The sequence below is a fragment of the Oncorhynchus clarkii genome, chromosome 2 (assembly GCF_045791955.1).
Source record: "Oncorhynchus clarkii lewisi isolate Uvic-CL-2024 chromosome 2, UVic_Ocla_1.0, whole genome shotgun sequence".
In the NCBI taxonomy this organism is placed as follows: domain Eukaryota; kingdom Metazoa; phylum Chordata; class Actinopteri; order Salmoniformes; family Salmonidae; genus Oncorhynchus; species Oncorhynchus clarkii.
The window spans coordinates 15,227,650-15,251,910 of record NC_092148.1 but is presented as its reverse complement, the minus strand read 5'-3'; the positions used below and the strand labels follow the sequence as shown (position 1 = coordinate 15,251,910).

General features: G+C 44.3%; 1 protein-coding gene and 1 long non-coding RNA gene across 4 annotated transcripts; one reads left to right on the top strand and one right to left on the bottom strand.

Moving 5' to 3' along the window:
* Positions 1 to 1,901: 1,901 nt before the first annotated feature.
* Positions 1,902 to 16,137, bottom strand: LOC139379810 (platelet-activating factor acetylhydrolase IB subunit alpha1-like). 3 transcript variants are annotated; one of them, XM_071122501.1, is made up of 6 exons: positions 16,075 to 16,137; positions 15,532 to 15,624; positions 15,251 to 15,340; positions 14,943 to 15,059; positions 14,599 to 14,721; positions 1,902 to 3,319 (listed from the first exon to the last, which is right to left on the bottom strand). In XM_071122501.1, the coding sequence occupies exons 2-6, from the start codon at positions 15,610 to 15,612 to the stop codon at positions 3,059 to 3,061; spliced, it is 672 nt and encodes a 223-aa protein (XP_070978602.1). In that variant the 5' UTR covers positions 15,613 to 15,624; positions 16,075 to 16,137; the 3' UTR covers positions 1,902 to 3,058. The 3 variants fall into 3 exon arrangements, with proteins under 3 accessions (XP_070978602.1, XP_070978600.1, XP_070978599.1); XM_071122499.1 differs by having other exon boundaries at positions 16,003 to 16,115; XM_071122498.1 differs by having other exon boundaries at positions 15,968 to 16,097.
* Positions 16,138 to 16,390: 253 nt separating this feature from the next.
* LOC139379799 (uncharacterized) lies at positions 16,391 to 18,602 on the top strand. The gene is made up of 2 exons (XR_011628425.1): positions 16,391 to 16,982; positions 17,204 to 18,602. It is a non-coding gene; the product is annotated as an uncharacterized lncRNA (long non-coding RNA).
* Positions 18,603 to 24,261: the final 5,659 nt, after the last annotated feature.

Genomic DNA, 24,261 nt, shown 5'->3' with positions numbered 1-24,261 from the left:
TAAAAACACATATGTACACTTGGTCTCTTGAGCGTCGATTTTCAGCATGTTAGAAGCTATATGGTGGAATAGGTAAATAAATACTTCTTGACAACTGACACAATCAACTAACCATACGAAGGAGTGGGTCCAACGTCTCATCACAGCACTGTGTCACTAGACGGCTCTCTGCTCAGACATAACTCAAGGTACAGTATCTTGGATGTGCGCAGAACATCACACGCAGGTATAAAACTGGTCATCCCAATTCAATAAATCTCACCATTATTGTGTTCCATGTGTAATCTGTTGGAATCAGCTAACAATTGAAAATTGAGATATTAAATAAATGATAGAGAAGAAGCCTTGAATAGAAAGTCTGTAGAAAGCCAGAAGGCTTTGGAATGTGTTTGATGGAGAGGAGAGTGACGTGCTGATATAGGGAAGACAGATGGATATCTGTGGATTAGGTGAAGGAGGGGTTGAGGTCAGGATGTCTTTGTGGGCTATACTCAGCCTTGTCTCAGGATGGTAAGTTGGTGGTTGAAGATATCCCTCTAGTGGTGTGGGGGCTGTGCTTTGGCAAAGTGGGTGGGGTTATATCCTTCCTGTTTGGCCCTGTCCGGGGGTGTCCTCGGAGTGGGCCACAGTGTCTCCTGACCCCTCCTGTCTCAGCCTCCAGTATTTATGCTGCAGTAGTTTATGTGTCGGGGGGCTAGGGTCAGTTTGTTATATCTGGAGTACTTCTCCTGTCCTATTCGGTGTCCTGTGTGAATCTAAGTGTGCGTTCTCTAATTCTCTCCTTCTCTCTTTCTCTCTCTCGGAGGACCTGAGCCCTAGGACCATGCCCCAGGACTACCTGACATGATGACTCCTTGCTGTCCCCAGTCCACCTGGCTGTGCTGCTGCTCCAGTTTCAACTGTTCTGCCTTATTATTATTCGACCATGCTGATCATTTATGAACATTTGAACATCTTGGCCATGTTCTGTTATAATCTCCACCCGGCACAGCCAGAAGAGGACTGGCCATCCCACATATGCTCTCTCTAATTCTCTCTTTCTTTCTCTCTCTCGGAGGACCTGAGCCCTAGGACCATGCCCCAGGAATACCTGACATGATGACTCCTTGCTGTCCCCAGTCCACCTGACTGTGCTGCTGCTCCAGTTTCAACTATTCTGCCTTATTATTATTCGACCATGCTGGTCATTTATGAACATTTGAACATCTTGACCATGTTTTGTTATAATCTCCACCTGGCACAGCCAGAAGAGGACTGGCCACCCCACATAGCCTGGTTCCTCTCTAGGTTTCTTCCTAGGTTTTGGCCTTTCTAGGGAGTTTTTCCTAGCCACCGTGCTTCTTCACCTGCATTGCTTGCTGTTTGGGGTTTTAGGCTGGGTTTCTGTACAGCACTTTGAGATATCAGCTGATGTACGAAGGGCTATATAAAATAAATTTGATTGATTGATTGATTGATTGATGTGAGGAGTGAGGTCAGTTCCCCTTAAGGGAGTAATCAGTGTTTAGTATCTGGTTACCTTCTTCCTGTTGGGCTAAAACTATAAGAAATGGAGTAAGGGAGTGTCTTAAGTAGGATGTATGTAACTGTGATGGAAAAAAATGTTTTGCTATCTGATTACAGCTGACCAGAACCTTTGGGAAGAATTAAACTTGGTTAAAGCGTCTCTAGTGTCCGTGGGTTATTTACCTAAACTTTCACCGCACCCATTAGTTTGAAAACATTAAGCAATCAAACACACACACACACACACACACACACACACAGAGGACGTTTTGACAAGCTACAGCTGAAGGTCAATTATGTTATTATTTTGGTTTAAAAACTATTCTTTGCAGTGCCACCGTGCACACACACGCAATTGGTTGGAAGCTGCAAACAAAGAAGCAATGTCCATAGAGTAAGCTTTCATTGGTTTTAATGCATTGCATTTTGACATCACATATTCAGATTTTCCACAATCAACATTCAAGATACAGAGGCAGGTAGGAGACTACACAGGCAGTATACACAAACAGTCAAAGCAGCCTTTTATAGGGAGTCTTGGGTCTCGTGTGGTGACTGCCTTTGAATAAAGAGTATAAGCTAGCTACAACACATCCATACACACCAACTGTAGTATCATATCATAGCCAAGCCAAATACCCACCAGTCTCAGCGCTACATTGAAATTCCCTCATCATTCACTCCAAATATACCATACCCTTCCCTTTCATTCTCCATATTTGCACAGCCAAAATAAGACATATTCCGGGGAAATCTTCACAAGAAACAAAAAAAGTTATGGTGGTAAACAGATACCGGAAACAAAATGCTTTAACAGTGGAGCCAACTGGCCAAGTGACACCTTGTTGCATTGTCAACATAAATGGTCTCTGTCTAAACACATGACACCATTAAAGGGATTTTAAATGATACTATTAATAACCAATCAGATCAATAGGACTGTTTATGTTTTCAAAGTTAAGAGAAAAAGACAGGAAATGTGGGTATTTTGACAGAGGAAACAAAAACCTTTAGTATGGTAGCTTTTCAGATTCTCCTAACCTTTCTGTGGGGAAGCTCTTATAATGTATCTATCAGCCAGAGGAGAGAGATCCTGGCATATTGTTCATCATATCCACCATACAGCATGAAACTAAAGAGAAGGATAATCTCTCAAATCAGCTCAATCAAATCAGTTGCTGATAAGCGGTCAAATCTGACTAGCAACACAGATGTTTGATCCTATTAGTGCTTAATGGTCCTCTACTCAGCCATTTTGGTGGTAAGTTACAATATAGTCCCAATATAGAGTAGTGCAGTGGTTACCAACGTTGGTTCTGGAAAGCCTTTCAAGAGAAGGCTTTTCTTCCAGCCCAGCATTCAACATGATTCAACTAATCAAGGACTACATCATTATTTGAAATCATGGGATGGAACAAAAGGCTGTACTAAAATACTAAATAAAAAGTGTAGTGAATGTGCTAAAAGCCTGTACTCATGTGGCTCTCCAGGACCAGGGTTTGTACCTCTGATGTAGTGAGTGGGTCATTGGCCATCAGTTGGTCTTTGGCCTTCAGTTTTCAGCCTGTTTCTCCAGCAGGCCCTTGAGGTGGGCATGTAGCGGCTGGCACACAGCCTGGTAGCCCTGGGGGGTGAGGTGGAGGTAGTCATACAGGTCCTGGTGGGAGATGCTGCCGTCCGAGTGCACAAAGCCAGGGTCCACGTTGAGGAGGGAGGCGTGGGGGAGAGAGGACACAGCCTCCTGGACCAGCTTGTTGACCTGGGCATTCCTCTCCCGTAGGGAGTTGGGCATCTTACCCCTGGGCAGCACTCCCTGTGGTTGGAAACATACATGAAAAGCACAGGAGGCTGCTGAGGGGAGAAGAGCTCATAATAATGTCTGGAATGGAGCAAATGGAATGGCATCAAACACCTGAAAACCGTGTGTGTGATAGTATTCCACTCATTCAGCTCCAGCCATTACCACAAGCCCATTCTCCCCAATTAAGGTCCCACCAACCTACTGTGCATTATAGATCTCTCCAAGATCGCATAGCAGTTCAGACGTCTTTTGTCCTCGTCTTGTCGTGTCCTGTATATATATATATATATATATATATATATTTACAACTTTTTTCACATACATTTTATTTTTATTTTCCATCAACTCATCTTCTAAACACTCTCCTGCAACCAGCCTCACCAATTTATATTTATAAAAAATTATTATTTACCTCAGATCTGTAATCCTCCAAGAAGCTAGCCAGAAACTCCAAGAAGCTAGCCAGAAACTAGCCAGAAGCTAGTCAGGAGCTAGCCCAGAAGCTAATCCAGAAGCTAATCAGAAGCTAGTTAGCTTCTTTACTGGCAAATCGTTAGTATTCAGCTAACCACGGTTTGTGGTCATCAGCTATCCTTTAGCTCGAAAATCTATCGCCAGTTTTGTACGGCGCAGCGCGGCTCGGAACGGAACATACCGGACCAATTTTTCTCTCCATGTCCCTGGATTTCAACTGCTCTCTGGACATTCATACCCGGATCTCACAGCTAGCTAGCTGCTATCCGTGTGACAGTCGGCTTTCGTCGATTCCGGAGCAAACATAGATTGTTCCGGTGCTAGCCAGCTCCGTCAATCACTCCTGAGTTCCATCATTCACTCCTGGGCTGCAGTCACCTATCCGGACCCGTTTCACTGCCTACGCGGAGCCCCACCGGGCCTTCACAACTGGACTGCCGACGTTATCTACCTGAAGGAGATCCGGCTGGCTCCTCTGTCGCGACGTTACCTGAACGCCCATCTGCGGCCCGCTAACCGTTAGCTGTCTTACCGGCTGCTATCTGAATAGACAATCGGACAATTTATTTATTTTTATTATTATTATGTTTTCTTCTCGGGCCTCTATAACTATATCTATTGTTCTTATTTTTGTTGTTGTTGTGTGATTTGGATTAATCCCCTCTACCTCACGGAACCCCACTCACTAATCTACTGACCGAACGCAAGAGGTGGCTAACAACAGACTCCATCCTATGCTAGCTTGCTACCGGTTGGCTTGGCTAGCTGTCTAAATCGCCGTGACCCTCAACCAACCTCTCCACTCACTGGACCCTTTTGATCACTCAACTAAGCATGCCTCTCCTTAATGTCAATATGTCTTGTCCATTGCTGTTCTGGTTAGTGTTTATTGGCTTATTTCACTGTAGAGCCTCTAGTCCTGCTCACTATACCTTATCCAACCTATTAGTTCCACCACCCACACATGCAATGACATCTCCTGGTTTCAATGATGTTTCTAGAGACAATATCTCTCTCTTCATCACTCAATACCTAGGTTTACCTCCACTGTATTCACATCCTACCTTACCTTTGTCTGTACATTATACCTTGATGCTATTTTATTGCCCCCAGAAACCTCCTTTTACTCTCTGTTCTAGACGTTCTAGACGACCAATTCTTATTGCTTTTAGTCGCACCCTTATTCTACTCCTCCTATGTTCCTCTGGCGATGTAGAGGTGAATCCAGGCCCTGCAGTGCCTAGCTCCACTCCTATTCCCCAGGCGCTCTCTTTTGACGACTTCTGTAACCGTAATAGCCTTGGTTTCATGCATGTTAACATTAGAAGCCTCCTCCCTAAGTTTGTTCTATTCACTGCTTTAGCACACTCTGCCAACCCGGATGTTCTAGCTGTGTCTGAATCCTGGCTTAGGAAGACCACCAAAAATTCAGACATTTTAATTCCAAACTACAACATTTTCAGACAAGATAGAACTGCCAAAGGGGGCGGTGTTGCAATCTACTGCAAAGATAGCCTGCAGAGTTCTGTCCTACTATCCAGGTCTGTACCCAAACAATTTGAACTTCTACTTTTAAAAATCCACCTCTCTAAAAACAAGTCTCTCACCGTTGCCGCCTGCTATAGACCACCCTCTGCCCCCAGCTGTGCTCTGGACACCATATGTGAACTGATTGCCCCCCATCTATCTTCAGAGCTCGTGCTGCTAGGCGACCTAAACTGGAACATGCTTAACACCCCAGCCATCCTACAATCTAAACTTGATGCCCTCAATCTCACACAAATTATCAATGAACCTACCAGGTACCTCCCCAAAGCCTTAAACATGGGCACCCTCATAGATATCATCCTAACCAACTTCCCCTCTAAATACACCTCTGCTGTCTTCAACCAAGATCTCAGCGATCACTGCCTCATTGCCTGCATCTGTAATGGGTCAGCGGTCAAACGACCTCCTCTCATCACTGTAAAACGCTCCCTGAAACACTTCAGCGAGCAGGCCTTTCTAATCGACCTGGCCGGGGTATCCTGGAAGGATATTGACCTCATCCCGTCAGTAGAGGATGCCTGGATATTTTTTTTAAATGCCTTCCTAACCATCTTAAATAAACATGCCCCATTCAAGAAATTTAGAACCAGGAACAGATATAGCCCTTGGTTCTCCCCAGACCTGACTGCCCTTAACCAACACAAAAACATCCTATGGCGTTCTGCATTAGCATCGAACAGCCCCCGTGATATGCAGCTGTTCAGGGAAGCTAGAAACCATTATACACAGGCAGTTAGAAAAGCCAAGGCTAGCTTTTTCAAGCAGAAATTTGCTTCTTGCAACACTAACTCAAAAAAGTTATGGGACACTGTAAAGTCCATGGAGAATAAGAACACCTCCTCCCAGCTGCCCACTGCACTGAAGATAGGAAACACTGTCACCACTGATAAATCCACCATAATTGAAAATTTCAATAAGCATTTTTCTACTGCTGGCCATGCTTTCCACCTGGCTACTCCTACCCCTGTCAACAGCACTGCACCCCCAACAGCAACTCGCCCAAGCCTTCCCCATTTCTCCTTCTCCCAAATCCATTCAGCTGGTGTTCTGAAAGAGCTGCAAAATCTGGACCCCTACAAATCAGCCGGGCTAGACAATCTGGACCCTTTCTTTCTAAAATTATCTGCCGAAATTGTTGCCACCCCTATTACTAGCCTGTTCAACCTCTCTTTCGTGTCGTCTGAGATTCCCAAAGATTGGAAAGCAGCTGCGGTCATCCCCCTCTTCAAAGGGGGGGACACTCTTGACCCAAACTGCTACAGACCTATATCTATCCTACCATGCCTTTCTAAGGTCTTCGAAAGCCAAGTCAACAAACAGATTACCGACCATTTTGAATCTCACCATACCTTCTCTGCTATGCAATCTGGTTTCAGAGCTGGTCATGGGTGCACCTCAGCCACGCTCAAGGTCCTAAACGATATCTTAACCGCCATCGATAAGAAACATTACTGTGCAGCCGTATTCATTGATCTGGCCAAGGCTTTCGACTCTGTCAATCACCACATCCTCATCGGCAGACTCAACAGCCTTGGTTTCTCAAATGATTGCCTCGCCTGGTTCACCAACTACTTCTCTGATAAGAGTTCAGTGTGTCAAATCGGAGGGTCTGTTGTCCGGACCTCTGGCAGTCTCTATGGGGGTGCCACAGGGTTCAATTCTTGGACCGACTCTCTTCTCTGTATACATCAATGAGGTCGCTCTTGCTGCTGGTGAGTCTCTGATCCACCTCTACGCAGACGACACCATTCTGTATACTTCCGGCCCTTCTTTGGACACTGTGTTAACAACCCTCCAGGCAAGCTTCAATGCCATACAACTCTCCTTCCGTGGCCTCCAATTGCTCTTAAATACAAGTAAAACTAAACGCATGCTCTTCAACCGATCGCTACCTGCACCTACCCGCCTGTCCAACATCACCACTCTGGACGGCTCTGACTTAGAATACGTGGACAACTACAAATACTTAGGTGTCTGGTTAGACTGTAAACTCTCCTTCCAGACCCATATCAAACATCTCCAATCCAAAGTTAAATCTAGAATTGGCTTCCTATTTCGCAACAAAGCATCCTTCACTCATGCTGCCAAACATACCCTTGTAAAACTGACCATCCTACCAATCCTCGACTTTGGCGATGTAATTTACAAAATAGCCTCCAATACCCTACTCAACAAATTGGATGCAGTCTATCACAGTGCAATCCGTTTTGTCACCAAAGCCCCATATACTACCCACCATTGCGACCTGTACGCTCTCGTTGGCTGGCCCTCGCTTCATACTCGTCGCCAAACCCACTGGCTCCATGTCATCTACAAGACCCTGCTAGGTAAAGTCCCCCCTTATCTCAGCTCGCTGGTCACCATAGCATCTCCCACCTGTAGCACACGCTCCAGCAGGTATATCTCTCTAGTCACCCCCAAAACCAATTCTTTCTTTGGCCGCCTCTCTTTCCAGTTCTCTGCTGCCAATGACTGGAACGAACTACAAAAATCTCTGAAACTGGAAACACTTATCTCCCTCACTAGCTTTAAGCACCAACTGTCAGAGCAGCTCACAGATTACTGCACCTGTACATAGCCCACCTATAATTTAGCCCTATCAACTACCTCTTTCCCAACTGTATTTAATTTATTTATTTATTTTGCTCCTTTGCACCCCATTATTTTTATTTCTACTTTGCACATTCTTCCATTGCAAAACTACCATTCCAGTGTTTTACTTGCTATATTGTATTTACCTTGCCACCAAGGCCTTTTTTGCCTTTACCTCCCTTCTCACCTCATTTGCTCACATTGTATATAGACTTGTTTATACTTTATTATTGACTGTATGTTTGTTTTACTCCATGTGTAACTCTGTGTTGTTGTATCTGTCGAACTGCTTTGCTTTATCTTGGCCAGGTCGCAATTGTAAATGAGAACTTGTTCTCAACTTGCCTACCTGGTTAAATAAAGGTAAAATAAAAATAAATAAATAAATAAATAAATAGTCACTAGAAGGCCATGCTAGAAAGGACAAACGTGACAATATGGTTAGCAATGATAATGGAGCCCATAAAGTATGCAGTTAATAATTTAAGTTTGTGTTATCAAAAAGTTGAATGGTTGAAAAAGGGATTTTCAAAGGTGAACAAAAGGGAGAGCAGTCAATCATTTTAATCTAAATATTTTCAGTTTATTACAAGAATTCAAGGAGAACATCTCCAGAAAAGAAGCCAAGAGAAATGTCTAACGAATCTCTTAGAAGGCGCTTATATTTCTTATTTCACCTTTATTTAACCAGGTAGGCTAGTTGAGAACAAGTTCTCATTTACAACTGTGACCTGGCCAAGATAAAGCAAAGCAGTTTGACACAAACACAGAGTTACACATGGAATAAACAAACATACAGTCAATAATTCAGTAGAAAAGAAAGTATATACAGCGTGTGCAAATGGAGGTAAGGCAATAAAATAGGCTATAGTGGTGAGGTAATTACGATATAGCAATTAAACACGAGTGGTAGATGTGCAGAAGATGAATGTGCAAGTTGAGATACAGGGGTGCAATGGAGCAAAATAAATAAATACATTATGGGGTTGAGGTAGTTGGATTGGCTATTTAAAGATGGGGTATGTACAGGTGCAATGATCTGTGAGCTGCTCTCACAGCTGGTGCTTGAAGTTAGTGAGGGAGATAAGAAACTCCAGCTTCCGCAACTTTTGCAGTTCGATCCAGTCTTTGGCAGCAGAGAACTGGAAGGAAAGGCGGCCAAACAAAAATTGGCTTCGGGGATGACCAATGAAATATACCTCCTGGAGCGCGTGCTGTGGGTGGGTGCTGCTATGGTGACCAGTGAACTGAGATAAGGTGGGGCTTTACCTAGCAAAGAATTGTAGATGACCTGGAGCCAGACGGTTTGGCAACAAGTATAAAGCGAGGGCCAGCCAACGAGAGCATACAGGTCGCAGTGGTGGGTAATATATGGGGCTTTGGTGACAAAACAGATAGCACTGTAGACTACATCTAATTTGTTGAGTAGAGTGTTGGAGGATCGGTAGGATAGTCAGTTTTACAAGGGTATGTTTGGCAACATGAGTGAAGGATGCTTTGTTGCCAAATAGGAAGCCGATTCTAGATTTAATTTTGGATTCGAGATGCTTAATGTGCGTCTGGAAGAAGAGTTTACAGTCTAACAAGACACCTAGGTATTTGTAGTTGTCCACATATTCTAGGTCAGAAGCGTTCAGAGTAGTGATGCTGGAGGGGTGGGCAGGTGCGGGCAGCGATCGGTCGAAGAGCATGAATTTAGTTTTACAAACATACAGTTAAGAATAGTTGGAGGCCACAGAAGGAGAGTTGAATGGCATTGAAGCTCGTCTGGAGGTTAGTTAGCACAGTGTCCAAACAAGGGCCAGAAGTATACAGAATGGTGTCGTCTGCGTAGAAGTGGTTCAGAGAATCACCAGCAGCAAGAGCGACATCATTGACGTATACAGAGAAGAGAGTTGGCCCGAGAATTGAACCCTGTGGCACCCCCATAGAGAGGTCCGGACAACAGGCCCTCCGATTTGACAAACTAAACTCTGTCTGAGAAGTAGTTGATGAACCAGACGAGGCAGTCATTTGAGAAACCAGGGCTGTTGGTTTCGATAAGAATGTGGTGATTGACAGAGTCGAAAGCCTTGGCCAGGTTGATGAATACAGCTGCACAGTATTCTCTTTATCGATGACAGTTTTGACATCGTTTAGGACCTTGAGCGTGGCTGAGGTGCATCCATGACCAGCTCTGAAACCAGATTGCATAGCAGAGAAGGTATGGTGAGATTCAAAATGGTCGGTAATATGTTTGTTGACTCCCCCATTGAAGAGGGGGATGACCGTGGCAGCTTTCCAATCTTTGGGGATCTCAGACGATACGAAAGAGAGTTTGAACAGGCTAGTAATAGGGGTTGCAATAATTGCGGCAGATCATTTTAGAAAGAGAGGGTCCAGATTGTCTAGCCCGGCTGATTTGTAAGGGTCCAGATTTTGCAGCTCTTTCAGAACATCAGCTATCTGGATTTGGGTGAAGGAAAAATGGGGAGGCTTGGGAGAGTTGCTGTGGGGGGTGCAGGGCAGTTGACAGGGATAGGAGTAGCCAGGTGGAAAGCATGGCCAACCGTAGAAAAATGCTTACTGAAATTCTAAATTATCGTGGATTTATGACAGTGTTTCCTAGCCTCAGTGCAGTGGGCAGCTGGGAGGAGGTGCTCTTATTCTCCATGGACTTTAGTGTCCCAGAACTTTTTGGAGTTTGTGCTACAGGATGCAAATTTCTGTTTGAAAAAGCTAGCCTTAGCTTTCCTAGCTGCTTGTGTATATTGGTTCCTAACTTCCCTGAAAAGTTGCATATCGTGGGGGCTATTTGATGCGAATGCAGTACCCCACAGGATGTTTTTTGTGCTGGTCAAGGGCAGTCAGGTCTGGAATGAAACCAAGTGCTATATCTGTTCCAGGTTAAAACAAATTGAATGGGGCATATGCTTATTTAAGATGGTGAGGAAGGCCCTTTAAAGAATAACCAGTTATCCTCTACTGACAGGATGAGGTCAATATCCTTCCAGGATACCCGGGCCAGGCCTGCTCACTGAAGTATTTTAGAGAGCGTTTGACAGTGATGAGGGGTGGTCGTTTGACCGCAGACCCATTATGGGTGCAGGCAATGAGGCAGTGATCACTGAGTCCTTGGTTGAAGACAGCAGACGTGTATTTGGAGGGCAAGTTGGTTAGGATGATATCTATGAGGGTGCCCGTGTTTACAGATTTGGGGTTGTACCTGGTAGGTTCATTGATAGATAATTTGTGTGAGATTGAGGGCATCAAGCTTAGAATGTAGGGTGGCCGGGGTGTTAAGCATGTCCCAGCTTAGGTCATCTAGCAGCACGAGCTCTGAAGATAGATGGGGGGCAATCAATTCACATATGGTGTCCAAGGCACAGCTGGGGCAGAAGGCAGTCTATAACAAGTGGCAACAGTGAGAGAGACTTGTTTCTGGAAAGGTGGATTTTTAGAAGTAGAAGCTCGAATTGTTTGGGCAGACCTGGACATTATGAAAGAGCGCCTGGGGAATGGGAGTGGAGCTAAGCACTGCTGGGCCTGGATTAACCTCTACATCACCAGAGGAACAGAGGAGTAGGATAAGGGTACGGCTAAAGGCTATAAGAACTGGTCGTCTAGTACGTTCGGAACAGAGTAAAAGGAGCATGTTTCTGAGTGCGATAGAACTGAAGGTTTAGCTAAGTCATATTGAGCAGGACTAGAGGCTCTACAGTGAAATAAGACAATAATCACTAACCAGAAGAGCAATGGACAAGGCATATTGACATTAGGGAGAGGCATGCGTAGCAGAGTGACCATAGGGGTCCAGTGAGTAGTTAAGCTGTCTGGAGACACGGCGATTCAGACAGCCAGCGGACCGGGGCTAGCAAGCTAGCAGAAGGGCCTTAGAGGTACGTCGCAACGGAAGAAGTCCGTTGTAGCCTCCTCATGCGGAGCCTCGCCGTGATGGCTTAGTAGGGTTCCGTGTAGTAAAGGTTCCCAGTCCAAATGGCAAAATAGGTACAGTGGCCCAAGAAAATTGGCCGATCGACCTATTCAGCTAACAGTCCGATATGCTCTAGACCGCTAGCAGGCCGCGGCTAGCAGATGTGCATTCAGGGGACGTCGCGACAGAGGGGCCTGTTGCAAAAAGAACCCTCGGGCAGATTACGTCAGAAGTCCAGTCATGATGGATTAGCAGGGCTTCGTGTAGTGAAAGAGGTCCAGGCCAATTGGCAAAATAGGTATTGCAGCCCAATGAGTGGCTGATGGACCTCTTCAGCTAGCCGGGAGATGGGCCTCACAAGGGAAAGCGACAGGCTAATTGGTGCTTGCTTTGGGATAGAGATGTTAGCCAGGAGTAGCAACTCGGATTGCAGCTAGTTAGCTGCAATGATCCAGGTGAAAAAAGTTCAGAGCTTGCGGTAGGAATCCGGGGATATGGAGAGAAAACAAGTCCGGTGTGCTCTGGTTTGAATCATGTTCAAACTGGCGCAAACTGGTGAGAGATTTCCGAGCTAGAGGTTAGCTGATGTCCGCTAGCAGTGGTTAGCTAACTACTACCTAGTAGCTAGTTAGCTGGCTAGCCTCTGTTGGGCGATTCTGGTTCGAAAGTAAAGTAAAATACTTTAGAAAATAGCAGATCATACCACATTGGGTGAGGATGATTGCAGGAGAGTATATTGAAGTTGATGTTTAGGAAAAATATAAAAAAGATATGCAAGAAAAAAAAGATACATACACGGGACAAGACGAGAACAAAGACATCTGAGTGCTACGCCATCTTGGAATATATTAATCCCACAGCACTGAGTGTTGACTAAACACCAGCCTGAAGGAAGTCACAACATCAGCGGTTACAGAATCACAGTGTCACAGATACAGTTGAAGTCGGAAGTTAACATGCACTTAGGTTGAAGTCATTAAAACCCGTTTTTCAACCACTCCACAAATTTCTTCTTAACAAACTACAGCTTTGGCAAGTTGGTTAGGACATCTACTTTTTGCATGACAAGTAATTTTTCCAACAATTATTTACAGACAGATTATTTCACTGTATCACAATGCCAGTGGGTCAGAAGTTTACATACACTAAGTTGACTGTGCCTTTAAACAGTTTGGAAAAATCCAGAAAATTATGTCATGGCTTTACAAGCTGCTGATAGGCTAATTGACATCATCTGAATAAATTGGAGGTGTACCTGTGGATGTATTTCAAGGCCTACCTTCAAACTCAGTGCCTTCATGCTTAACATCATGGGAAAATCAAAAGAAATCAGCCAAGACCTCAGAAAAAAAATTGTAGACCTCTACAAGTCTGGTTCATCCTTGGGAGCAATTTCCAAACGCCTGAAGGTACCACGTTCATCTGTACAAACAATAGTATGCAAGTAAACACCATGGGACCACGCAAATGTCATTACCGCTCAGGAAGGAGACGCTTTCTGTCTCCTAGAGATGTATGTACTTTGGTGCAAAAAGTGCAAATCAATCCCACCCAGAACAACAGCAAAGGACCTTGTGAAGATGCTGGAGGAAACAGGTACAAAAGTATCTATATCCACAGTAAAACAAGTCCTATATCGACATATCCTGAAAGGCCGCTCAGCAAGGAAGAAGCCACTGCTCCAAAACCGCCATAAAAAAGCCAGCCTACGGTTTTCAACTGCAGATGAGGACAAAGATCGTACTTTTTTGAGAAATGTCCTGTGGTCTGATGAAACAAAAATAGAACCGTTTGGCCATAATGACCATCGCTATGTTTGGAGGAAGGGGGGGGGGGGTCTTGTAAGTTGAAGAACACCTTCCCAACCGTGAAGCACGGGAACGGCAGCATCATGTTGTGGGGGTGCTTTGCTGCAGGAGGGACTGGTGCACTTCAAAAAAATAGATGGCATCATGATGAGGGAACTTATGTGGATATATTGAAGCTTCATCTCAAGACATCAGTTAGGAAGTTAAAGCTTGGTCGCAAATGGGTCTTCCAAAAAAGCATACTTCCAAAGTTGTGGCAAAATGGCTTAAGGACAACAAAGTCAAGGTATTGGAGTGGCCATCACAAAGTCCTGACCTCAGTCCCATAGAAAATTTGTGGGCAGAACTGAAAAAGCGTGTGCGAGCAAGAAGGCCTACAAACCTGACTTAGTTACACCTGCTGTGTCAGGAGGAAAGGGCCAAAATTCACTCAACTTATTGTGGGAAGCTTGTGGAAGGCTACCCGACACGTTTGACCCAAGTTAAACAATTTAAAGTCAATGCTACCGAATACAAATTGAGTGTATGTAAACTTCTAACCAACTGGGAATGTGATTAAAGAAATAAAAGCTTAAATAAATCTTTCTACTATTATTCTCATATTTCACATTCTTAAAATAAAGTGGTGATCCTAACTGACCTAAGACAGGGAATTTTTACTAGGATTAAAATGTCAGGAATTGTGAAGAACTGAGTTTAAATGTATTTGGCTGTGTATGTAAAACTTCCAACTTCAACTGTACATAATAATTGTGTCCTCAGCAAAGTCTGGCAGCAAACTTTAACCAGAACATTCAACACCGGCAGACATTTGATACTGGCAGTTAAACAGGTCAAAGATAGAACAATCAGTACTTAGTAACAGTAAATCAAATACAGGAAAATGATTCATCAAACATATCCCATTAATGGTTTAAGTCACATTTGTGGTAGAAAAGAGGTAGAGTACAACCTACCAGCACAAGAGTGTAAGCCTTCGGCAGCTTGTCCTTGATGAGTTGGACTATGGCCATGATGCCTCCACAGATCTGTTCTGCAGTGTGACCATGATTATTGGTGCCCACCCACAGCACCACAACCTGATGAGGCAGAGACACAAACATGAACTTGGTGAGCAGTTTCATTCATACCACTTGATTTAAAAGCATGTTCAATGGTTGATACTGAAAGTGCTTGTTGACCCAGGAACAGGCTTGGGACCATGGGTTTGTGCAGCCATTAGGGTTTAAATCGAAACAATGAGGAGTGTATGATCAACTCAAATGTAACATACTAACATGTTGTCTGTGTGTATACATGCCTTTGGGCTGATGTGGCCCAACTCTCCATTGCTCAATCTCCACAAGACATGCTGTGTTGCATCACCTCCCACCCCAAAGTTGAGAGCGTGGAGAGGAGAAAACAGGTCTCGCCACACCTGACAAAGACACATCAACACCATTATGTCAACTAGCATAACATAGCAGCTAACATGTGCTTTCTTCAGCAATGACAAGACTTGTAATCAGAAAATATTTCAATGTGGCAAATTATGTTGGCTTAAGTTCCAAACAACAAACGTCACCAATGTTTGCAGTCCCATTACAGCTGCCAGGATAGAGAGATTACCTCAAACTGGTACAAGAGCTGGACAAGAGAGTCTCCTACAAACAGGACATCAGGTTCCTTGTCCTTGCTGTTAGACACAAAGTGGTTATGCTGTATGCAGAGGGAGAGAGGAATGGAGATACCTAGTCAATGCATTCAACCCGAAATGTGTCTTCCACGTTTAACCTAAACACTCTGAATCAGGACACGAGAGGAAATTGACCTTCCAAGACTATAACTGCTGCTGTTATTCTAAAATGGCAGATGTAATGTATTGGTGAGGCAAACAGCAGGATACACACCAAAGACATCCATCGCCCATCTCCCTGGGTGTCCACGCCAGGAGTGGGTGTGGCGGCGGGGTTGGAGTCTTCTGAGCTCATCACTTTGTCTGTCTAGTGTCAGAAAGAATCAAAGTGAAAATTATGTCTCGGTAGATTAGAGCTGATGTGTGAATCAATAAAGCAACTAACTATGGGTAGCTAGCTAGGTAACTACAGTAGAATACCGCAAAACAATTACAAGTGAAATGTGTAACCCTATTAACAAATGGGCGTACACTGGCATTATGGGACCTAATAATAATATATAACGAATAACGATGGCAGAAACGAATACTTTAGCACAAATAACCAAAACACGAGCTAGCTAGCTGACCATTTCTGTAGCCTGGCATATTTCCAGACTGTACAGTACTGTAGCTAGCTAATCATTCAGTTAGCATAAAGTGCTACGAACCAATGATGCATTGGCAATGTGGTGCATCAACATACCGGCGTTCAGACTTTTTCATATTAATAGATGAGATCGCTGAATAGCTAACATTTATTATTGTTTTACAATACCGTAATGGTGGTTTGGTCCGCCTGACGTTGCTGAAAGTAACATTTCAAGTAACTACAGAATGTACCATTGACCACTCATATGTGAGCTACTTCAGTAAAATACCGTTTTGTTTTCAGTCTAGTAATATGTATACGCATATAAGTAGTAATGTGTATGAATACCTCCCTAAAACACGATTTTCACAGTAAATTACGGCTATCAACGTGACTGCCAAAGGGAATTATAGTTGCGCATAAAATCTAGCCTACCTCCTCATGTCTAGATTTGGACTCGCCCGGTGGTGTTCACGAGGTAAAATGCGCGCCGCCGTCGCGCAGATTTGACGTTTTTGTCATTTAGCAGAAGCTCTTATCCAGAGCAATAGAGTGCTTACATTCTCATACTTTTTTTCTGTCGGGCCGGGCGCAGTGCGCGCTAACCAAGATGGCCAGGTGCACGGTGTTTCCTCTAACACATTGGTGCGGCTGGGTTGGGTTGGAGGCGCGCTGTGTTAAGAAGCAGTGTGGGTTGTGTTTCGGAGGAAGCAGGGCTTTCGAGTTGTAGCGATGAGACAAGATGGAAAGGCAACCAAAGTGGGTCTTAGCTTTGGGTATGACCAGTGAGATATACCTGTTTGAGCGCGTGCTACGGGTGGGTGTTGTTATGTTGACCAGTGAGCTGAGATAAGGCGGAGCTTTACCTAGCAAAGACTTATAGATGACCTGGAGCCAGTGGGTCTGGCGACGAATATGTAGCGAGGGCCAACCGACGAGAGCATACCAGTTGCAGTGGTAGGTGGTATAAGGGGCTTTGGTTACAAAGCGGATGGTACTGTGATAGACTGCATCCAGTTTACTGAGTAGGTGACGCAACATAGAATGCCTTGTGGAGATTGAGCAATGGAGAGTTGGCCCACATCAGCCCAAAGGTATGTATACACACTGACAACACGTTAGTACATTACATTAGAGTTGATCATACACTACTCCTTGTTCAGATTTAAACCCTAATGGCTGCACAGACCTGTGGTCCCAAGCATTTTCCTGGGCCAAAAAGCACTTTCAGTATCTATCATTGAACATGCTTTTAAATCAAGTGGTATGAATGAAACTGCCCACCAAGTTGATGTTTGTGTCTCTGCCTCATCAGGTTGTGGTGCTGTGGGTGGGCACCAATAATCATGGTCACACTGCAGAGCAGATCTGTGGAGGCATCATGGCCATAGTCCAACTCATCAAAGACGAGCTGACTTGCAGAGGACATACTGATAAATATCTCTGACACTGTGATTCTGTAGCCGCTGATGTTGTGACTTCCTACAAGCCTCTCGGGCTGGTGTTTACTCAACACTCGTTGCTGTGGGATTAATATATAAGTGCCTTCTCAGAGAAGCTTGTTAGACATTCCTTTTGGCTTCTGTTCTGGAGATGTTCTCTGTGAATTCTTGTAATAAACTGAAATGATTTAGATTAATATGATTGACTGCTCTCCCTGTTGTTCACCTCAAAAATCCCCTTTGCAACCATTAACCTTTTTGATAACACAAACTTAAATTATGAACTGCATACTTTATGGACTCCATTATCATTGCTAACCACAGCAACGAGTGGGCTGGAAGAAAAGCCTGCACTAAAGGCTTTCTAAAACCAGGGTTGGTAACCACTGCACCACTCCATTCTATTGGACCATAATGTATGGGGCGGCAGGTAGCCTAGTGGTTAGAGCGTTGGACTAGTAACCGAAAGGTTGCTGGATCAAATCGCCGAGCTGACAAGGTAAAAATCTATCGTTCTAACCCTGAACAAGGCAGTTAATCCACTGTTCCTACCCCGTCATTGTAAATAAGCATTTCTTTACTGACTTGCCTAGTTAAAAAATGTAGAGGACTGCTAAGCACTAATAGGCTCAAACATATGTGTTGCTAGTCAGAATTGACTGCTTATCAGCAACTGATTTGATTGAGCTGATTTGAGAGATTATCCTTCTCTTTAGTTTCATGCTGTATGGTGGATATGATGAACAATATGCCAGGATCTCTCTCCTCTGGCTGATAGATACATTATAAGAGCTTCCCCACAGAAAGGTTAGGAGAATCTGAAAAGCTACCATACTAAAGGTTTTTGTTTCCTCTGTCAAATAACCGCATTTCCTGTCTTTTTCTCTGCACTTTGAAAACATATGCAGTCCTAGTGACCTGAATGGTTACTAATAATATAATTTCAAGTCCCTTTAATGGTGTCATATGGGTTTAGACAGACCATTTATGTTGACGATAAAACAAGGTGTTGTTTGGCTCTACTGTTAAAGCATTACTTGTTTCCAGTATCTGTTTACCACCGTTGCTTGTTGTTACATGTGAAGATTCCCTGAATATGTTGTATTTTGGCTGTACCAAAATATGCATAGTAGGGCAGAGACTGGTGGGTATTTGACTTGGATGATACTGTATGATACTGTAGTCAGTGTGTATGCATGTGTTGTAGCGAGCTTATTATTTTCTTGCACTCTTTATTCAAAGGCAGTCACCCCACGAGACCCAAGACTCCTTTATAAAAGGCTGCTTTGACTGTTTGTATATACTTCTTACGACAATGGTTGTGTTGTTAATCTTGGATTGTGGAAAATAGGAATGTGTGATGTCAAAATGCTATGCATTAAAAACCAATGAAACCTTAAGCTTATGGACATTGCTTCTTTGTTTGCAACTTCCAACCACTGAAGTGTGTCTGCATGATGGCTCTGCAAAGACGTTTTTTTTAACCAAGATAATAAAATAATTGACCTTTAGCTGACCAAACAGTTTTATACCTGCATGTGATGTTGTGAGCACATCCAAGATACTGTGTACCTGTATGAATTGAGTTATGTCTGAGCAGAGAACCACAAGAGAGCTGTCTAGTGACAAACAGTACCGTGATGAGAAGTTGGACTCACTAATTCATTTGGTTATTTGGATTTGTCAGTTGTCATGAAGTATTTGTTTATCAGTTCCACCTAACAGCTTCAAACATATGCCTGAAGTGTAAATATCTGTTTTTAAGTCGGTCTTGAGGTTTTGTCGACGTGGGTGTGAATGATCCAGCCAATCCAGCGTAGCGGTGTGGAGCCCAATTTCATGACTGATTAATGGAATCCAGCAAGTACCAAACCGCTATGCCGTGTAAGAAAGTTTATTTCCTGTAATTGTCCATGTAAGATTTGACTGTAAATAGAACTTCTCTAACCCTTTCACACAGTTAGTTTGCTGGAATCTCTTGAATGATGATCTGGGCAGCATATTTGTCACGATCATGTGGAGAGACAGACCAAAGCGCAACGTGATATCGGTTCAACATCTTTTTTATTATAGGAGAACCGAAAAAAGAATACACGACACGTGACACTCATGCAGTGCTCACAGGGAACTACACAAAAACAAGATCCCACAAAACACAGTGGGGAAATGGCTGCCTAAATATTGGGAACCATACCTGGCCAACATAGAAATAAACACTAGATCACCCACCCTAGTCACACCCCGACCTAACCAAAATAGAGAATAAAAAGGCTCTCTATGGTCAGGGTGTGACAATATTGATCTATCAGATCAATGACGCTTTAATTTTCTCATTGTTTTGCTAGAGGAACATTTGATCATTGTCTTTAATGTTTGCCAAGGAGACACAATCACAGTGTCTAGCTGAATGTTTCAAGCGGCCTTCAAGTCTTCAGGTGAACATTCTATTTAATGAACGTTATTTGCTAGTTTGCTCTCAAAGAAGGTATATTTATTGAACATAAGCCATGAAGGCAGAAGAGTGTTTTTTGCCATAGTGTCTATCACAGATCAGTATCATAAAGGGCCCTCATCCACCTGTCAGGCTGACTTCACTCATCAGTAACACTATGAGGTGTTGTTTTGGCAAATGTCCACTCTTTCCAAAACTCTTGGTGTATATAACACAAAAAGCCACAAGGCAGGTGTTGGTTTAGGAAGGGGGACATGCCTCATACAACATGGCCCATTTAATCTCAGACTGAGACACACAGCCATATAAAGGGGTGAAGTAACTGCAGTTTAGTTGTTCATTCAGCAGAAGCTGCAGAGGTTATATTGCACATTCACAAGGATGGTGTGGCCATAGGAATGAGATTAAAGATGCTAATGCTGTTCTGTGTATTGGCATTCACTGGGCAAGGTAAAGTATTGAACATTCTGTTTGATTTAATGAAGGGAACACTAAAATAACACATCCGACATCTGAATGAATGACATATTCTTATTAAATACTTTTTTCTTTACATAGTTGAATGTGCTGACGACAAAATCACTCAAAAATTATCAATGGAAATCAAATTTATCAACCCATGGAGGTCTGGATTTGGAGTCACACTCAAAATTAAAGTGGAAAACCACACTACACTACAGGCTGATCCAATTTGATGTAATGTCCTTAAAACAAGTCAAAATGAGGCTCAGTAGTGTGTGTGGCCTCCACGTGCCTGTATGACCTCCCTACAACGCCTGGGCATGCTCCTGATGAGGTGGCGGATGGTCTCCTGAGGGATCTCCTCCCAGACCTGGACTAAAGCATCCGCCAACTCCTGGACAGTCTGTTGGTGGATGGAGCGAGACATGATGTCCCAGATGTGCTCTATTGGATTCAGGTCTGGGGAACGGGCGGTCCATAGCATCAATGCCTTCCTCTTGCAGGAACTGCTGACACACTCCAGCCACATGAGGTCTAGCATTGTCTAGCATTAGGAGGAACCCAGGACCAACCACACCAGCATATGGTCTCACAAGGGGTCTGAGGATCTCATCTCTGTACCTAATGGCAGTCAGGCTACCTCTGGCGAGCACATGGAGGGCTGTGCGGCCCCCCAAAGAAATGCCACCCCACACCATGACTGACCCACCGCCAAATCGGTCATGCTGGAGGATGTTGCAGGCAGCAGAACGTTCTCCACGGCGTCTCCATACTCTGTCACGTCTGTCACGTGCTCAGTGTGAACCTGCGTTCATCTGTGAAGAGCACAGGGCGCCAGTGGCAAATTTGCCAATCTTGGTGTTCTCTGGCAAATGCCAAACGTCCTGCACAGTGTTGGGCTGTAAGCACAACCACCACCTGTGGACGTCGGGCCCTCATACCTCCCTCATGGAGTCTGTTTCTGACCGTTTGAACAGAAACATGCACATTTGTGGCCTGCTGGAGGTCATTTTGCAGGGCTCTGGCAGTGCTCCTCCTGCTCCTTCTTGCACAAAGGCGGAGGTAGCGGTCCTACTGCTGGGTTGTTGCCCTCCTACGGTCTCCTCCACGTCTCCTGATGTACTGGCCTGTCTCCTGGTAGCGCCTCCATGCTCTGGACACTACGCTGACAGACACAGCAAACCTTCTTGCCACAGCTCGCATTGATGTGCCATCCTGGATGAGCTGCACTACCTGAGCCACTTGTGTGGGTTGTAGACTCCGTCTCATGCTACCACTAGAGTGAAAGCACTGCCAGCATTCAAAAGTGACCAAAACATCAGCCAGGAAGCATAGGAACTGAGAAGTGGTCTGTGGTTATCACCTGTTTTCTATTCCATTTGCACAACAGCATGTGAAATGTATTGTCAATCAGTGTTGCTTCCTAAGTGGACAGTTTGATTTCACAGAAGTGTGATTGACTTGGAGTTACATTGGGTTGTTTAAGTGTTCCCTTTATTTTTTTGAGCAGTGTATTTGGCTTCATGACAGGTTACAGTTATTACAGCTGCTTCTGGTGTGCATGATTTGAGGTGTCTGTGAAAGCACTACAATTAGCTCTTAACTCATAGGGAATCTTATAGACAAATTGACATGTGAATTTGATTGTTTCCTTCTGGTGTTTTGAGCGTTTCATGAAGCGTTGCAGACAGAGATAGCCATCTCATAGTAGTTGCATACAGACATCCATCATACATTAATATTCATCATACAGACATATCCATCATACAGACACATCAATCATGCAGACTCATCCATCACACATACAGTGGATTTGGAAAGTATTCAGACCCCTTGACTTTTTCCACATTTTGTTATGTTACAGCCTTATTCTAAAATGGATTCGATCGTTTTTCCCTCATCAATCCTAATGACAAAGCAAAAACCGGTATTTAGACATTTTTGCAAAAGTATTCAGACCCATTGCTATGAGACTCGAAATCGAGCTCAGGTGCATCCTGTTTCCATTGATTATCCTTTAGATGTTTTTACAGCTTGATTGGAGTAAATTAAATTTATTGTACATGATTTGGAAAGACACTCACCTGTCTATATAAGGTCCCACAGTTGACAATGCATTTCAGAGCAAAAACCAAGCCCTGAGGTCGAAGGAATTGTCCGTGGAGCTCCGATACAGGATTGTGTCAAAGAGCCAAGATGGCGTAGCAGTGCAGACGTGTTTTGCTCGTCCTCTTGTGTACTTTTGTATTTTTTCGTCTTTTTTTGTATATATTTAAATTTTATTTTCAATCTCTTCTCCATTTTAGTTCAATTATACCTTCCGGTAACCTGCCTCACCCAATGTGATACGGAACCGCTGTTATTTGTCATTTTTAGACCTGGATAATACTCGCCAGCCTACCAGTAACGGACTGTCTCTCCACTACAACGCCGGATTCCTGCCGTAATCCCTGGACTATTCTCCTGTTCTTCACAGCTAGCTAGCACCCACCGAGTTACCCAGTACCGAAGCTATCCCTGAGGTCCACCTCCCGGCCTACTCAGTTGTTCACCAGGACTCCACTCAAACACGGCTAGAACACACTACTCCACCGGATCCTTGCTGTGAGCTCTGGACCTTGGCACCGGATCACCGCTGCTACCGAGTGGCGATAGTGCCTAACGCCTCTGCCCCAAAGCTAGCACCAGTTAGCTGTGAGCCAGGCGCATCTCCCGGATAGAAAACTAAACTTTCGCCACCTGGCTTGGGTCCTTAGTCGACACAGCGCCCGCCGCACCACCACGACAGGTCTGCCGACGAATACTCCATCCGCTGTGTCTTCAACCGGCCTCCTTCGGAGCAGACGCTTCTACTAGCCCCGGGCTACTAACTTTAAACGCTGCGTCGCCCATGTGCTAGCGTAGTAACGACAACTCCGCGGCCTCCCTCTTCCATCTATTGCTGCCCCCTGGACCCTATGATCACTTGGCTACATAGCTGATGCCCGTTGGACTGTCCATTAATCACAGTATTCCATTCTGTTTATATATTTATTTATTTATTTATATATTTTGTTTATCTGCCGGCCCCAGCCGCGAACTCAGGCTCTGTGTGTAGTTAACTGACCCTCTGTCCATTCATTGCCATTTTACCTGTTGTTGTTTTAGCTGATTAGCTGTTGTTGTTGTCTTAGCTAGCTCTCCAAATCAACACCTGTGATTACTTTATGCCTCGCTGTATGTTTCTCTCATATGTCAATATGCCTTGTATACTGTTGTTTAGGTTAGTTATCATTGTTTTAGTTTACAATGGAACCCCTAGTTCCACTCATTATACCTCTGATACCTCCTTTGTCCCACCTCCCACACATGCGGTGACCTCACCCATTATAACCAGCTTATCCAGAGATACAACCTCTCTTATCATCACTCAGTGCCTGGGCTTACCCCCGCTGTACCCGCACCCCACCATACCCGTCTGCACATTATGCCCAGGCCTTTATGGTAGAGTGGCCAGACGGATGCCACTCCCCCGTAAAAGGAACATGACAGCCTGCTTGGAGTTAGCCAAAAGGCACCTAAAGAACTCTCAGACCATGAGAAACAAGGTTCTCTGCTGTGATGAAACCAAGATTAAATTATTTGGCCTGATTGCCAAGTGTCACATCTGGAGGAAACCTGACACAATCCCTACAGTGAAGTATGGTGGTGGTAGCTTCATGCTTTGCGGATGTTTTTCAGCGGCAGGGACTGTCAGGATCAAGGGAAAGATGAACGGAGAAAAGTACAGAGAGATCCTTGATGAATACCTGTTCCAGAGTGCTCAGGACCTTAGACTGGGGTGAAGGTTTACCTTCCAACAGGACAATGACCCTCCACACAGCTAAGATAATGCTGAAGTGGCTTCGGGACAAGTTTCTGAATGTCCTTGAGTGGCCCAGCCAGAGCCTGGACTTGAACCCGATCGAACATCTCTGGAGACCTGAAAATAGCTGTGCAGTGACGCTCCCCATCCAACCTGACAAGGCTTGAGAGGAT